Source organism: Lipotes vexillifer, unplaced genomic scaffold (genome assembly GCF_000442215.2).
Source record: "Lipotes vexillifer unplaced genomic scaffold, Lipotes_vexillifer_v1.1 scaffold393, whole genome shotgun sequence".
Lineage (NCBI taxonomy): Eukaryota > Metazoa > Chordata > Mammalia > Artiodactyla > Lipotidae > Lipotes > Lipotes vexillifer.
In genome coordinates, this window is record NW_006774564.1 from 3831453 (window position 1) to 3848987 (window position 17535).

Consider the following 17535-nt stretch of genomic DNA (forward strand, 5'->3'; position numbering starts at 1 on the left):
AAGCAGTGGTGATTAGACCAAGAGGGTGGAGAGGTTGCTTGGGAAAGATGAATGTCTCCCTATAGAAAAAATTATTAGGTACAGTACATGGTGTTAAAAAGGTATCACTGAGGGGTTTATAATCCTCCTGGAGAATTTGGAAAAAAATCTGTGGTAGAGACAAAGAAGCTTGAGCAAAACAAAAACTTGAGGACTTGTTTTTTGATGTCAGATGTTCTTCGAATGTGACAACTTGACACAACTGGGTAAGATGATGGCTTAGCTTTGGAGAGGTTACACAAAGAATGAGGTGCAGCACTATGAAGGCATGAGCCTAAGTGGAGAAACAGTGATTTTCCATCCTGACATCTAAAATTGATAAAGACCCAGAAGGAGAAGAGAGGGAGAAAGGGCCTGAGAAAATAATATTTGAAGAGACTATAGCTGAAATCTTCCCCAACGTGAGAAAGGAAACAATCAATCAAATCCAGGAAGCATAGAGAGTCCCATACAAGATAAACCCAAGGAGGAACATGCCAAGACACAAATTAATCAAACTGACAAAAATTAAAGACAAAGAAAAAATATTAAAAGCAACAAATAACATACAAGGGAACTCTTATATAGTTATCAGCTGATTTTTAAGCAGAAACTCTGCAGGCTAGAAGGGAGTGGCACAATACATTTATAACATGATGCAAGGGAAAAACCTAAAACCAAGAGTACTCTACCCAGTAAGGCTCCCATTCAGGTTTGATGGAGAAATCAAAAGTTTTACAGATAAGCAAAAGCTAAGAGAATTCAGCACCACCAGACCAGCTTTGCAAAAAATGCCAAAAGAACTTCTCTCTACAGAAAAGGCCACAACTAAAATCAAGAAAATTATGAATGGGAAAGCTCACCAGTAAAGGCAAACATAAAGTAAAGGTAGGAAGTCATCCATGCACAAATATGATATCAGAACCAGCAATAATGAGAAGAGGAGAGTACAAATGGAGGGTATTGGAAATGCATTTAAAATTAAGAGATCAACAACTTAAAACAATCTTGTATATATATAGACTGCTACATCAAAACCTCATGGGAGATATATAATGGGAGGAGACAAGATGGCAGGGTAGAAGGACACATGCTCACCCCTTCTCATGGAAACACCAGAATCACAACGAACGACTGAACAACCACCAACAAAAAACACTGGAACCTACCAAAAAAGATATTCTACATCCAAAGACAAAGAAGAAGCCACAACAAGATAGTAGGAGGGGCACAATCGCAATAAAATCAAATCCATACACACCAGGTGGCCAACTCACACACTGGAAAACAATTATACCACAGAAGTTCTCCCACAAGAGTGAAAGTTCTGAGCCCCACATTAGGCTCCCCAGCTTGGAGGTGTGGCAACAGGAGAGGGAGCCCCCAGAGAATCTGTCTTTGGAGGCCAGCAGGATTTGATCACAGCAGTTCCACAGGACTGGGGGAAACAGAAACCCCACTCTTGGTGAGTGCACACAGGATCGCATGTGCACTAGGACCCAGGGAAAAAAGTGGTAACCTCATAAGATACTGAGCCAGACTTACCTGCTAGTATTAGAGGGTCTCCTGTGAGGGCAGGGGTGGCTGTGGCTCACTGTAGGGACAAGGACACTGGTAGTGGCAGGTTTAACAAACTCATTGGCATGAGCCCTCTTGAAGGCCGCCATTATCTCACGAAGACCTGGCCCCACCCAACAATCTGTAGTCTCCAGTGCTGGGATACCTCAGGCCAAACAACCAACAGGGCGGGAACACAGCCCCATCCATTAGCAGACAAGCTGCTTAAAGTCTCCCTGAATAAACAGCTTCCCAGTAAACACACCCCCTGACATGGCCCTGCCCACCAAAGGGAGAAGACCCAGCTCCACCCACCAGTGGGCAGGTATCAGTCCCTCCCACCAGGAAGCCCACACAAGCCTCTTAGACAGCCTCATCCACCAGAGGACAGACAGCAGAAGAACTACAACCCTGCAGCCTTCAGAACAGAAACCACAATCACAGAAAGTTAGACAAAATGAGACAGCAGAGGAATATGTCCCAGATGAAGGAACAAGATAAAACCCCAGAAGAACTAAGTAAAGTGGAAATAGACAATACACCTGAAAAAGAATTCAGAGTAACGATAGTAAAGATGATCCAAGAGCTTGGAAAAAGAATGGAGGCACAGATCAAGAAGATACAAGAAATGCTTAACAAAGACCTAGAAGAACTAAAGAACAAACAAACAGATGAACAATACAATAACTGAAATGAAAAAATAAACTAGAAGGAATCAGTAGCAGAATAACTGAGGCAGAAGAATGGATAAGTGACCTGGAAGACAGAATGGTGGAAATCATTGCCATGGAACAGAGTAAAGAAAAAAGTATGAAAATAAATGAGGACAGTCTACAAGACCTTAGGGACAACATTAAATACACCGACATTCACACTGTAGGGGTCCCAGAAGGAGAGAAGAGAAAGGATCTGAGAAAATATTTGAAGAGATAATAGCTGAAAACTTCGTTAACATGGGAAAGGAAACAGTCACCCAAGTCCAGGAAGCACAAAGAGTCCCAGGCAGCATAAACCCAGGGAGGAACACACCAAGCCACATAGTAATAAAATTGATGAAAATTAAAGGTAGAGAAAAAAATATTAAGAGCAACTAGGGAAGAGCAAAAAATAACATACAAGGGAACTCCCATATGGTTATCAGCTGATTTTTCAGCAGAAACTCTGCAGGTCAGAAGGGAGTTTCATGATATATTTAAAGTGATAAAAGGGAAGAACCCACAACCAGGAATATTCTACCCAGCAAGGCTTTCATTCAGATTTGATAGAGATATCAAAAGTTTTACATACAAGCAAAAGCCAAGAGAACTCAGCACTACCAGACCAGCTTTGCAAAAATGCCAAAGGAACTTCTCTAGGCAGAAGAGGCCACAACTAGAATCAAGAAAATTACAAACGTAAAATCTCATCAGTAAAGGCAAACATACAGTAAAGGCAGGAAATCATTTCCACACAAATATGATATCAAAACCAGCAACTGTAAGTGGAGGAGAGCACAAATGCAGGATACTGAAAATGCATTTGAAATTAAAAGACCAACAACTTAAAACAACCTTGTGTATATATAGACTGCTATATCAAAACCTCAGAGTAGCTGCAAACCAAAAATCTACAATAGATACACACACAAAAAAAGAAAAAGGAATCCAAACACAACACTAAATTTGGTCCTCAAATCACAAGAGAACAAAAGAGGAAGGGAAGAAAAAACACCAACAAAAACAAATCCAAAACAATTACCAAAATGGCAATAAGAACATACATATTGATAATTATCTTAAACATAAACAGATTAAATGCAACAGTCAAAAGACACAGACTAGCTGAATGGATAAAAAACACAAGACCCATATATATGGTGTCTACAAGAGACCCACTTCTGATCTAGGGACACATACAGACTGAAGTGAGAAGATGGAAAAAGATATATCCATGCAAATGAAAACAAAAAGAAAGATGCAGTAGCAATGCTACAGATCTAGGGACACATACTGACTGAAAGTAAGGTATGTAAAAAAATCTATTCCATGCAAATGGAAATGAAAAGAAAGCTGGAGTAACAATACTCATGTCAGACAAAATAGACTTTAAAATAAAGACTATTACAAGAAACAGAGAAGGGCACTACATAATGATCAAGGGATCAATCCAAGAAGAAGATATAACAGTTGTAAATATACATGCACCCAACATAGGAGCACCTCAATATATGAAGCAAATACTAACAGCCATAAAAGGAGAAACTGACAATAACACAGTAATAGTAGGGGACTTTAACACCCCGCTTTCATCAATGGACAAATCATCCAAATAGAAAATCAATAAGGAAACACAGGCATTAAATGACATATTAGACCAGGTGGACTTAATTGATATTTACAGAGCATTCCATCCAAAAGCAGCAGAATACACATTCTTCTCAAGTGCACATGGAACATTCTCCAGGATTGATCACCTGCTGGGCCACAAAGCAAGCCTCAGTAAATTTAAGAAAATTGAAATCATATCAAGCATCTTTTTCAACCACAATGCTATGAGATTAGAAATCAACTACAAGGAAAAAAACTGTAAAAAAACACAAACAAGTGGAAGCTAAACAATATGCTACTAAACAACCAATGGATCACTGAAGAAATCAAAGAGGAAATCAAAAGATACCTAGAGACAGACGAAAGTGAAAGCACGATGATCCAAAACCTATGGGACACAGCAAAAGCAGTTCTAAGAGGTAAGTTTATAGCAATACAGTCTTACCTCAGGAAACAAGAAAAATCTCAAATAAACACCCTAAGCTTACACCTAGAGCAACTAGAGAGAGAAGAACAAACAAAACCCAAAGTTAGTAGAATGAAAGAAATCATAAAGATCTGAGCAGAAATAAATGGCATAGAGATGAAGAAAATAGAAAAGATCAATGAAACTGTAAGCTGGTTCTTTGAAAAGACAAACAACTGACAAAACTTTAGCCAGACTCATCAAGAAAAAGAGGGAGAAGGCTCAAATCAATACAATTAGAAATGAAAAAGAAGTTACAACTGACACCACAGAAATACAAAGGATCATGAGAGATTACTACAAGCAACTATATGCCAATAACATGGACAACCTAGAAGAAATAGACAAATTCTCAGAAAGGTACAATCTCCCAAGACTGAACCAGGAAGAAATAGAAAACATGAACAGACCAATCACAAGTACTGAAATTGAAACTGATTAAAATACTCCCAGCAAACAAAAGTCCAGAACAAGATTGCTGCACAGGCAAATTCTATCAAACATTTAGAGAAGAGTTAACACCTATACTTCTCACACTCTTCCAGAAAGTCACAGAGGATGGAACACTCCCAAACGCATTCTATGAGGCCAGCATCACCCCAATACCAAAATCAGACAAAGATAGCACAAAAAAAGAAAATTACAGGCCAATATCACTGATGAACAGACACAAAAATCCTCAACAAAATACTAGCAATCTGAAACCAACAATATATTAAATGCGATCATACACTGTAATCAAGTGAGATTTATCCCAGGGATGCAAGGAATTTTCAGTATTTGCAAGTCAATCAGTGTGATGCACCACATCAACAAATTGAAGAATAAAAACCATATGATCATCTCAATAGATGCAGGAAAAGCTTTTGACAAAATTCAACACCCATTTATGATAAAAGCTCTCCAGAAAGTGGGACCTAAATACACATTTCTTCAAAGAAGAGATAAAGATGGCCAAGAGGTACATGAAAAGATGCTCAACATCACTAATTATTAGAGAAATGCAAATCAAAACTACAATGATATATCACATCACACCAGTCATTATGGCCAACATCGAAAAGTCTACAAACAATAAATGCTGGAGAGGGTGTGGAGAAAAGGGAACCCTCCTACACTGTTGGTGGGAATGTAAATTGGTACAGCCACTGTAGAGAACAGTATGAAGGTTCCTTAAAAAACTAAAAATAGAGCTACCATATGATCCAACAATCCCACTACTGGGAGTAGATCCGGAGAAAAACATGGTTTGAAAAAAAGTTTCAGGATACAAAGTTAATACACAGAAATCTCTTGCATTTCTATATACTAACAACGAAAGATCAGAAAGAGAAATTAAAGAAACAATCCCATTTACCATCACATGAAAAAGAATAAAATACCCAGGAATAAACCTACCTAAGGAGGCAAAAGACCTGTACTTCAAAAACTATGATGCTGATGAAAAAAATCGTAGATGACACAAACAGATGGAAACATACACCATGTTCTTGGATGGGAAGAATCAATATTGTCAAAATGACTGTACCACCAAAGGCAATCTTCAGATTCAATGCAATCTCTATCAAATTACCAATGGCATTTTTCAGAATTAGAACAAAAAATTTTACAATTTGTGTGGGAACACAAAAGGCCCCAAATAGCCAAAGCAATCCTGAGAAAGAAAAACGGAGCTGGAGGAATCAGACTCCCTGACTTCAGACTATACTACAAATCTGCAATCATCAAAACAGTATGGTACTGGCACATAAACAAAAATATAGATCAATGGAACAGGATTGAAAGCCCAGAAATAAACCCACAGACCTATGGTCAATTAATCTATGACAAAGGAGGAATTTCCCTGGCAGTCCAGTGGGTAAGACTCCATGCTTTCACTGCAAGGGGCACAGGTTTGATCTCTGGTCAGGGAACTAAGATCCCACATGCTGCGCAGTGCAACCAAAAAATTTAGAGGGCCTCCCTGGTGGCGCAGTGGTTGGGGGTCCGCCTGCCGATGCGGGGGATGCGGGTTCGTAAGGAAAATAATGTGAAAAATATATATATGTGTATGTATAACTGAATCGCTGTGCTATACACCTGAAATTAACACAACTATACAAAAAAAAAAAAAATTTAGAAAAAAAATTTTTTTTAATCTATGACAAAGAAGGGAAGAACGTACAATGGAGATAAGACAGTCTCTTCAGTAAGTGATGCTGGGAAAACTGGACAGCTACATGTAAAAGAATGAAATTAGAACATTCTCTAACACCATACACAAAAATAAACTCAAAATGGATCAATGACCTAAATGTAAGGCCAGACATTATAAAACTCTTAGAGGAAAACATACGCAGAACACTCTGACATAAATCTCAGCAATATCTTTTTGGATTCACCTCCTAGAGTAATGAAAATAAAAGCAAAAATAAACAAATGGGACCTAATTAAACTTAAAAGCTTCTGCACAGGAAAGGAAACCATTAAAAAAAATCAGAAAGACAACCCACAGAATGGGAGAAAATATTTGCAAACAAAGTGACCAACAAGGGATTAATCTCCAAAATATGTAAACAGCTCAAGCAGCTCTATGTCAAAAAAAAACAACAAAAAAAATCCCAATCGAAAAATGGGCAGAAGACCTAAATAAACATTTCTCCAAAGAAGACATACAGTTGGCCAAAAAGCATATGAAAAGATGCTCAACATCACTAATTATCAGAGAAATGCTAATCAAAATTCCAATGAGGTATCACCTCACACTGGTCAGAATGGCCATCATCAAAAAACTCCACAAACAATAAATGCTGGAGCAGGTGTGGAGAAATGGGAACCCTCCTACACTATTGGTGGAATGTAAATTGGCACTACCACTATGGAAAACAGTATGGAGTTTCCTTAAAAAACTAAAAATAGAACTACCATATGATCCAGCAATCCCATTCCTGGGCACATATCCAGAGAAAACATGGTTTGAAAGGATACATGCTTCCCTAATGTTCATTGCAGCACTATCTACAACAGCCAAGACATGGAAGCAACCTAAATGTCTAGGGACAGAGGAATGGGTAAAGAAAATATGGTACAGACAATGGAAAATATTACTCAGCCATTAAAAAAATGAAGTAATGCCATTTGCAGCAACATGCATGGACCTAGAGATTGTCATACTAAGTGAAGTAAGTCAGATAAAGACATGATATCACTTGTATGAGGAATCTTTTTTTTTTTTTTTTTTTTTTTTTTGCGGTACGCGGGCCTCTCACTGTTGTGGCCTCTCCCGTTGCGGAGCACAGGCTCCGGACGTGCAGGCTTAGCGGCCGTGGCTCATGGGCCTAGGTGCTCCACGGCATGTGGGATCTTCCCAGACCGGGGCACGAACTTGTGTCCCCTGCATCGGCAGGTGGACTCTCAACCACTGCACCACAAGGTAGCCCTGGAATCTAATTTTAAAAGATGATACAAATAAATTTATTTACGAAACAGAAACGGACTTTGGGATATTGAAAACTAACTTACGGTTACCAAAGGGCAAACGTTGTGGGGAGGGATAAATCAGGAACTTGGGATGAACATCCACACACTAGTATATATAAGATAGATAACCAACAAGGAAATACTGTATAGGACAGGGAACTCTACTCCATATTCTGTGATAACCTATAAGAGAAAGGAATCCAAAAAAGAATGAATATATGTATATGTTTAACTGAATCTGGTTGAGAGTCCACCTGCCGATGCAGGGGATAAGAATTCTTGAACCTGAAAGAAGCCTGGAGACTAGTAAAGAAGGGGTTTGTTAGAGATAAGATTTAAGAGGAAGATGTGAGTCACATTATACTAGGTAGTAATGAGTCAGTGGTTATCCTAACTTTAACCCAAGGTACCATCTACATAAAATGCCCTTAGCTTTTCTTCTGTACTTGGTGGAAACTTCACATGTCCTCCTCCCTTTACAAACTTGTCAAATGCCTACCATGTGTATTTTAAATATTGGATTGGCCAAAAAGTTCGTTCAGTTTTAAATAAAAATAAAACATTTTTCATTTTCACAAAGAATTTTATTGAACGTATTCACTAACCGAACAAACATTTTGGCCAACCCAATATTTAGCATAGATTAGATGTGGGTATTTACACTGGGTTACATGAGTCTATATGTGAATCAGAAAATTTTCTAGAATATTGATTTGAAAGATAGCTGATCTCAACATAAAAGTTTTTCCTTTAACTTTTATTACCCATAATATCTGATATATTTTGTCAATAAATGATAAACCTGTATTGGATGTGAAGGGTCATTAAAGAATATTTTAACATTGAATTTGGGCCTTTTATTATTATTGTTATGGGATCTGGGTATGCTTAAGACCAGTATAGTTTAGGAAGAATTGAATTCTGGTTTTGAAAATATTTACCTTTTAAAAATTTTATTCATTACTACCAGTTTCTTAAGAAAATTGGTTATCAAAATTGTGGACTACAAGAATTAATCTTATATCCAAAAAATAATTATTTTAAAATAATTTAAATTGTTTTTGAATTTTCTTACAACAATACTCAAAGGAAATTTTGTTTCATACTGTTTTACCTAGAAAAGGTGAAATTTTGGAGGAGTGCGTGTATGTGTGTATACGTATATGTACATCTGTGTTTGTCTTAGGCAGGGCAACACTTCCCTACAAGTCTTTTTCTTTCTTGTCCTTAAATTCCCCACAACTCTCTCTCTAACCCGATACCTATTAATTCTTTTCTTTGTCCCATTTATTTATTTGATAAATATTTAGTGTATGTTAGGCAATATTCACTTCACTGTTGTAATCTTTGTAGAGCATTTGTGTTTGGACATATCTAAAGGACTTTTTTCTGCATTATTTTTTTGAAGTACTATAATTAGTACAGAAGTAAAAACAGTTCAGATCTGCCACTAAGTTAAAATCCTAACAGATACATATTTTTAGCCTCTGTTCTCTTCCAGGTACATTACCAAATTTTCTGCATCTTTGTTTCTTACAGGTATGCTGGAGCAATGGAAAGATTGCAGGCAGAGACTGAACTTATTAACAGGGTAAATAGTACTTACCTTGTGAGGCACAGGACCAAAGAGTCAGGAGAATATGCAATTAGCATTAAGTAAGTGGGACAAGTACTTTTACAGAAATAGCTTTCCTGTTTTCATAATTGCATAGATCATCTGACATATATAACACTGAAGCTGAAAACCAAGGTTCTAATTGCAGCAGAAATAATGTATCATCTCTCCAGACAGTTCATTAATACTTGAAAATATCTGTTAGAAAAAAATGGTATTGTGTTATAGGCTGCTAATTGGCATACTACATTTCTTTCATAACATTGTACTTGATATGTGTATGTTTCTAGTAAATCCTAAGAATTATAAATTACTAGATTTTATTTTGTTTTTCCATATTCCCAAATTGATCTTATAAATAAATTGGGCATAGTGATTGATCAAATCTAACCCAACCCCCCCCCCGTCTCACTTCAAATATTGGTTGTATCTTCAACCAATCTAGTGAATATATTTTGTTAATTAGCTGTCACCAGTGTATTGGCATAGGTATATATTTTGTCTTCAGAATTAATTCCTATAATGTTATTGGGGCATGCCCTCTGGTAATTATTGATTTCTACTGATTAAAAACACATTTATATTCATAAGTTATCCATTGCCCACAGGTACAATAATGAAGCAAAGCACATCAAGATTTTAACAAGAGATGGCTTTTTTCACATTGCAGAAAATAGAAAGTTTAAAAGCTTAATGGTAAGCATTGATTAGTTCTTTTCAATCTGTGGTCCTTATTTTTCTCCTATTAGAAAGGTCAGTTTAATTCTAGTTTCTTGGAGTATTTGCTCACTGAAACATTGTTTAAAGAGAATCATACCATAATTATGCAGCAGAATCCTGAAAATTTTAAGAATTCTAGTTAAGTTTTATATTGCCCTAGACATATTTTTCATTGTAAACTAAGTTTACAAGTTTTAGATAATATTTCAGAGTCCACACTAGAAGATTCTTAGAGCCACAGACACGTTCAAAACAATCAACTTTCAGTTACGTGTGTTTTACCTTGTTTGAATGACACACAGCAGAGTTTTAACATGCTTTTCTTCCTCTGCCTCTATCTCTCATTCAGGCAGAGGAAGATATTTTAAATTATAACATTAAAAAGTTGTAATTGGTAAAATACCGCTCACATTTAGGTTCATTTCATGCAAAACATACTGTCAAATGGAAAACCTTTTTGTATTTTCTGCTATTTTAGGTGACCTGTACTACAGTTCTCCTTCGTTACCTTGGACAATTAAACATTAACAAGGTGGCATTTTTACCACATGACAGTGATATTTCATAGAAATTTTACATTTAAATTGAACAGTGTGTTGTCACCAAGTTGTTTCAGATAAATAAAGATTATTAATTCTGATGATTTTTAAAAGTGTAACTTAGCATATAAGAATAGTATGCATATGTCATATCAACAATACATATATCAGTATGTCATTGCATGTGCATTGCTTGTGCACATGTGCATTTACTGTCAATGCTTGTGCATTGACAGTAAAGAAGAAAGTTCTTATTTCATGAAAAATGATCTCAAGTTTGCAAGAGTTTCTTGAGATAATGAAGAATTTGGAGATAGGACATAAGATGCATTTGAAGTACTCTGCTAAGTACTTTGAGTAACACTGGGAAGGACCACTCATTGATTAAACCATCAGTCAAATGATACACACTGCATTGTTCCAGAAAACATCTCAAAGCACTTTGCAGATGTTAACATTAAAGTTAAAACTGAGTGTAAGAGAGCCTTACAAAATGAGCCAGCTTGAAAGCCTTATCTAAAAATTTAGAACTGCTTCAAGACAGGAATCAGCGTTTTAAAGAAACTGAAGCATCTTGAGTTGAAAGAAAAGTAAGAAAACCTCTCTGGACATAAATATCACATTCCCAATTCAAAAGCTAAGGATGGGTAGCAAGACTGAGTCCTGGAAAATGTAAACCCTGTCAAGTTGGCAACCGAGATCCAGGTATCCTCCCTGCTGGCAGTGAGTTATGTTCTGCTGGAACAAGCAGGCTGTGCACAGAGAAAGCTGGACCTGAGGAGGTTCTTCCTTAAAGGAAAACCTAGCAGGGAGGTGGCAGGTGGATGCACAAATAATGAGTAACAGCCCCAGCCGAGACATGATAAAAGCGTGAACAGGGAGTCTCCACATCGCTGCAAGACACACCAGCTTGACTCACCTGAAGAAATTAGGGTGGTTGGTAATGAGGCTGCTCCGTGGTATTACAGTTAATATGAGACTTTAAAAAAAAAAAAAAATGCTCTAGGGCCAAAGCTGACTACCAGCCTTGATGACTTTGAAAGCAACAAAAGGGACTTCCATCACAGGAGATAAGCGAAGAGGATGAAAGGAATAGTCACTGGAGAGGGCCAATCAATTCAGCTCTTTGTCACCTGGATTCAGCTCAAGAAAGTTCCTCATCCTCTAAGGTTAGATGTGAAAAGCCAGTAAATACTGCATGACCTGGATTAGTGGACACAGATCCTCAAGGTCCTATCTGCATGTAAAGCTGTTATTATAGTATAAGCAATAAAGACCCAAAATTCAAATAATTTGGACCAGAGAGCAGTAAAAGTTTCTGCAATGATGTTCTGGAAAGGGAATTAAAAGTAGTTGTCACAGAGCTTAAAATAAGCTCCCCTTATATGCTATGTGTAAAACATCAGAAATGCCACTGCAAGAGACACATGCATGTTGTTTCCTCCATATCTGGGGATCTTTTGTAAGGAAGTACATAGTGCAGAGGGTTAAAGGGAGGGGATTAAGAATTAACTGCAAAACTACAATGAAAAAAAAAAAAAAAACTTCAGCAAAAGGATATGACAGACAAGGAACTGAAAAATCTCAGCCTTAGATGAATACTTCTGTCAGATCTTACAAAATCACTGTAAACGTTGCTGAAGAGACCGTGGGAGGTGTCGGGACCTACCTCCTCCTCTTTGTTTCTGTTCATTTGTTGAACAAATTTATATTGAGTCCTCACTATGTGAAGTTACTGTGCTTTTACACAATTAAAAAAGGACTCAACTGTTCAAAACAGCTTTCAAATTAGTAAATCTCTGTGTACCGAGAACCTCACAATAGTGCTGTCCTTTGACCCTCCACTGGGAAATGCCACATGGATACCTGATCAGAAGGAATGGCTCCTATCTCAGTAACTAGCCCCTCTGGAAGAAGAGAGAGGGTTGATAGGCACCTTGGGAACGTAGGGGCTTCTCTGAACCTGCATCATGCAACCTCAAGGAGGTTTACATTTTATCGTGTTGGTGTCAAATAACACAGTTCCCACTATAAGTACATAACAGTCTATGCATTGTTTCTTTAGTTCAGTATCTTCCCATCATGGCTGGTAAAGTTATATTCATCTACCTAATGACACTCATTAGGGCCTGGAATTAAATTTAATTTGGAAAGGATGTAAAATGAAAACGAAATCCAGAATTTGTTTTAAATTAGCCAGTTTCTCGAAAAGAAGATTGGCCTCAGGTGGTTATGACCTAACCTTTTCCCTCTGCTTTCAATGGCTTGGTTAATCAAAATCTTTGTTTTTCTTAGTCATTAAATCCAAATTCTAAATGAATTTCTGTATCCAGATTACAAGGCATTAATTTTGTTCTAATTTTCATGTATGCCAGACAGCCCATGTCCAAATGCTGTTTATAAATCATCTCCACTGCCTGTTTCCTTGGTAATTGGAATGACTGGCTCTCACTCATTATTTTTCAGAGAGACCTGAATTGTTGACACCACTGTGTCAGTGTGAGATAAGGAAAGCTTAGCAATTTCTTTTGTTTAGAGCCTTCTTATTTACTTGTAGTACTTGAAGGTCAATGATTGCTAAAGCAGAGGTGGATTAGACTAAAATACTGAAAGGCATAAGTTGGAAGAGATCCACCGTGGTACTATTTAATTCTACCCAGTTAGAAAGATGTAGGAAGATTCACCCTCATAAGACTGTAAAAATGGAACTAAAATATCTTCCATGCTCAGTGAAGTGATAAAAAAGTGTTTTACAGCTTACCAAGCCACATGACCCTAGGCCTTGGAAAAGTCATTTTTTCTTCCATAAAATTTGGAGGTGGGTAGGTATTAAATGATGACCAAGTCCTTTTCAGTATGATAATTCTGTAGTTTCTAGCCAACTTCACATAAACCTTAATTCATACTAATTCATGATATCGTGCGTAAAATTCATATTACTTATAACAAAATTACACTGAAGTTCAAAGTTATTGGCTTATAATTACTCTCAGGTTTATTTTCACAGTTTTGCTAAAGAAAAGAACACATTTCATTCAGTTTAAATGAGAAGACTAAGAGAACTGTTTATATATATATATAGTGTTGCTGATGCAAATGATAAAGTGTACCGTTCTCTTCCAGAGACCTTACAAAATTTTTCATTTAAAGAAATTAAATGATAATATTGGTCTCTAAGTAGAATTTAATTCCAGACCTTGCCTTTGCAAGCCATGCTAAAATCACCATAATATAAATGCCATATTCTGATCAGTGAAGTCATTTTGAGGATATAATCTTTTGATATTTTAACTTTTTTTTTTTTTTAAGTTGGTCAGGTTTCACATTCCTTTGCTTCATCAAGGGCACCCATAATCTGGGCCCAAGCAAGGAAGAAAGGATGGAAGAAAAAAAATTTAAGTGTCAAACCATAGCATCTTGGGTCTAAGAGAACAAACTCCTGGTATACCATAGATACTTAGAAAATGCTCCTTCCCTTTGCTTCACTTTTTGCATATTTACATTTGCCAGGTACTATTTGCTAATAATATGATGTAGTTGAGAGCGCAAACTTTGGAGCCAGACACCAGTTACACAACCTTGCCCAAAGCTGATTAATCTCACTGAGCCTTGAGCATTAGGGGGAAAAGGCCTATCTCTTGTTTCTTGTTTGAAGATTGTAAGAAACTGTATAATAGGCCTGGCACATGGGATCATGGTAACTCTCATGATTATTCACACGTACCAGGCACTTTATACATTCTTTGCTATAGCCTGTGAAATGGTTTATTATCCCCAGATGTGCAAGGTGAAGAATCTCCATTTGCCTCATCCAGTACTTTAGCCAAACCAGGCTCCTTCTAGTTTATGAACGTGGTCTTTGTTATGTTTGTGTCTGTTCCCAGCCTGACTGCTCTACTTAAATCCTTCCCTCCTTCGTGGCTTTTGAAATTTTACCTGTTCTTCAATTTAAGCCAAGCTACCTCCTTCATGAACTCTTCCCTCATCCTCCCCACTGGACTCAGAAAAGGAAGCTCTCTTTCTTGCCTTTGAACTCCCATAATCCTTCACTTTCCTTCAAGGGTGAGGACACCTAGGAACCTTATCTTCAAAATCTCTGTGACCCCTGGAACTCCCCGCACGATGCATTACACAACTCATCCGAGTTTCGTCAAAAATAATAAACAAATCATTGATGATCCTCTTTCTCTTCTTTCGGGTGATTTTTGGCCCAACTGATTTGTCTTGGGAACTCTGAACATACCCATTGAATGGAGATTCTGAATCAACGACAGTGTGGTTTTTTAAAGAAATGAGTTGCTTTTATACTGTTTGTTTTAAACAATAGTGCTGTAGTAGAAGCACTGAATAATTAGATTAAAAGTGATTATGCTTTTATTTTCATTTCAGGATTTTCTAAGAAACATGTCTATAGTACTCATCTAATGATAGTATGCATTTTTCCATTATGAATTAATCATTTTCAATTTCTGTTTAAAGTAGAGGGATTCAGATTTGTACAGAACCTATGAAACCAACGTCTCGAAAGATATTTCCTGAAATTTTAGTGTGAAAGATGGTGGGTGGTTATTATATTAGGCTTGGATGCATTTGGGGCAAATTAGGCATAAGAGAAAATTGGAAAGAACTACATTATTGACTTCTAGTAAGTACCAGATGACAGCTCTGAGAAGGGCACTAACACTTCCTCATAAGCCAGAAACAATGTCAAGTAAGTAGCATTTGTGGCTTAACAACTTTGGCTTACCATGGAAAAGTACATTTAGGATTGAGTTTGTTTTTCTGCTTATGTTGAAAGAAAATGCAGGAAGCTAGAAATTGCTATATATTCATAAAACAGCTGTTGCCTTTCTAAACAAAAATCAAGGGAGGTATTTCATAAATAAGAACAGTAATTATTGCTCTGAAACTGAGGTTTAGTATGGTTTCTCTTTACTTACTACAACTGACTGAAGACCACCAGATGTTGGGCAGCAAGAGGGGGTAACTCACATTATAAATGGCCTGGGTAGCAAGGGCAATGACTAGTTAGGTGTCATGCACCTCCAGGCTGCAGGGAGAGATGATCATTTACTCACACTAAGATAGGCTTATGGAAAATTTAGCATTAAATTGATCATCCCTCTATTGTATATAATTACGTGTCAAGGAGTTCATGTATTTGATTCTTTTTTCCTAAAGGAACTTGTGGAGTACTACAAGCATCACTCTCTTAAAGAAGGATTCAGAACCTTGGATACAACTCTGCAGTTTCCTTACAAGGATCCAGAACATTCAACTGGACAGAGGGGTAACAGAGCAGGCAACAGCTGTGAGTATTGTAATTTAGAATACAATTTACTGTCACTTAAGGATCGAAGGCATGATAACATTAAACATCTTCATTCCAGATTTTGGAATAGAACCAATTAATATGCTGATGTATTTAACAAGGAATTTTTCTGGAGCAAAGCAGAATCAGATGGACCAACAGGTTTATGAACATGCCTAGATTTAGTTCTTCACGCCAAATTAAAAATCATGTGTGTGTTAAATCCATCAGAAATATAGGGTATGTTAATATGTAAGTTTTGTACTTTTCACTGACTTTTATATTAGCCAAACGCTTTTTAACTGATACATGTTTATGGTCATAATCCTGTTTAATTAACAGTATTTAAGCAAGGCTGGTGCACAGTTCTCCCATCTAACCTTGCACTGCAAGTCTTCTTATAGATTCTATTTCAATGATTACTTTCGGAACTTTGAAATAGCTAAAAGCATGTTTCCTCTGATGCCAATATTTAAAAGTAAACATTAGCCACTTCTTTTCAGAACGAGCACTATGCCACAAATAATCACAAAAGATTAGCACATAAACCGAAAGCATGTTATAGTTTGAGTGTGAGTTCAACTCAAAAACGTTTTTCTCGTCACCGTTTAATGTCATATAATCTTCCTGTTAATAGATATAGCATGTAGAGAAAATGCTATGAGTAAAGTGTGATTTCACCCCCTTATTTTAATTTCATAAAACTTTTTTAGAAGAGAAAGGAATACAATTTTATTACCCTCAGAAGGTTTAACCTAAGCGAAATAGGAATATCTAGAGGTATTTGGAAAAAAAAGAATTTGCATCATGTAATATAACTTTTTTTCCCTAAAAGCAGAAACAGAAAGGGAAGCAACGCTCAGGGCACTACCACCACCAGTAAAGTTTCATAACATTTCCATAAAGTAAATATACAAGTAATTTGTCACATCAACTGACATTTTTTTTTCAATTTGAATAACTTAATAGCTGTTCTCTTCACAAGGATCAGTGATAAATGAACAAGATTGTGCAATAAAAGTAGTCAGAGCACACTTTTTGTTGAAACTGCAAACACATTAACATTTATCTTTCAATTTTTAGCCCACTCTTACGCAGTTATCTTAGACGCTCATATAGGCCATAAGTTTTGCTCATTCAAAAATGGAACTTCCCCAGGCTTCCCTGGTGGCGCAGTGGTTGAGAATCTGCCTGCTAATGTGGGGGAACACGGGTTCGAGCCCTGGTCTGGGAGGATTCCACGTGCCGCGGAGCAACTAGGCCCGTGAGCCACAACTACTGAGCCCGTGCGTCTGGAGCCTGTGCTCCGCAACAAGAGAGGCCGCGATAGTGAGAGGCCCGCACACCGCGAGGAAGAGTGGCCCCTGCTTGCCACAACTAGAGAAAGCCCTTGCACAGAAACAAAGACGCAACACAGCAAAAATAAATTAATTAATTAATAAACTCCTACCCCAACATCTTCTTAAAAAAAAAAAAATGGAACTTCCCCTTAAGAAACAATTTTTTCTACAAACTTCTTAAAAGCTTACCAGGGTTATGACATT

The 17535-nt window shown here is 37.1% G+C and overlaps 1 protein-coding gene across 2 annotated transcripts in view; it reads left to right on the forward strand.

Moving 5' to 3' along the window:
- The window catches only part of VAV3 (vav guanine nucleotide exchange factor 3), a 399772-nt gene that overhangs the window by 362201 nt on the left and 20036 nt on the right, over window positions 1-17535 (forward strand). For both annotated transcript variants that reach the window (XM_007449344.1, XM_007449345.1), the window contains exons 23-25: window positions 9346-9462; window positions 10030-10117; window positions 15862-15991. In XM_007449344.1, the coding sequence (XP_007449406.1) occupies window positions 9346-9462; window positions 10030-10117; window positions 15862-15991 (335 nt within the window). The remainder of the gene's footprint in view (window positions 1-9345; window positions 9463-10029; window positions 10118-15861; window positions 15992-17535) is intronic.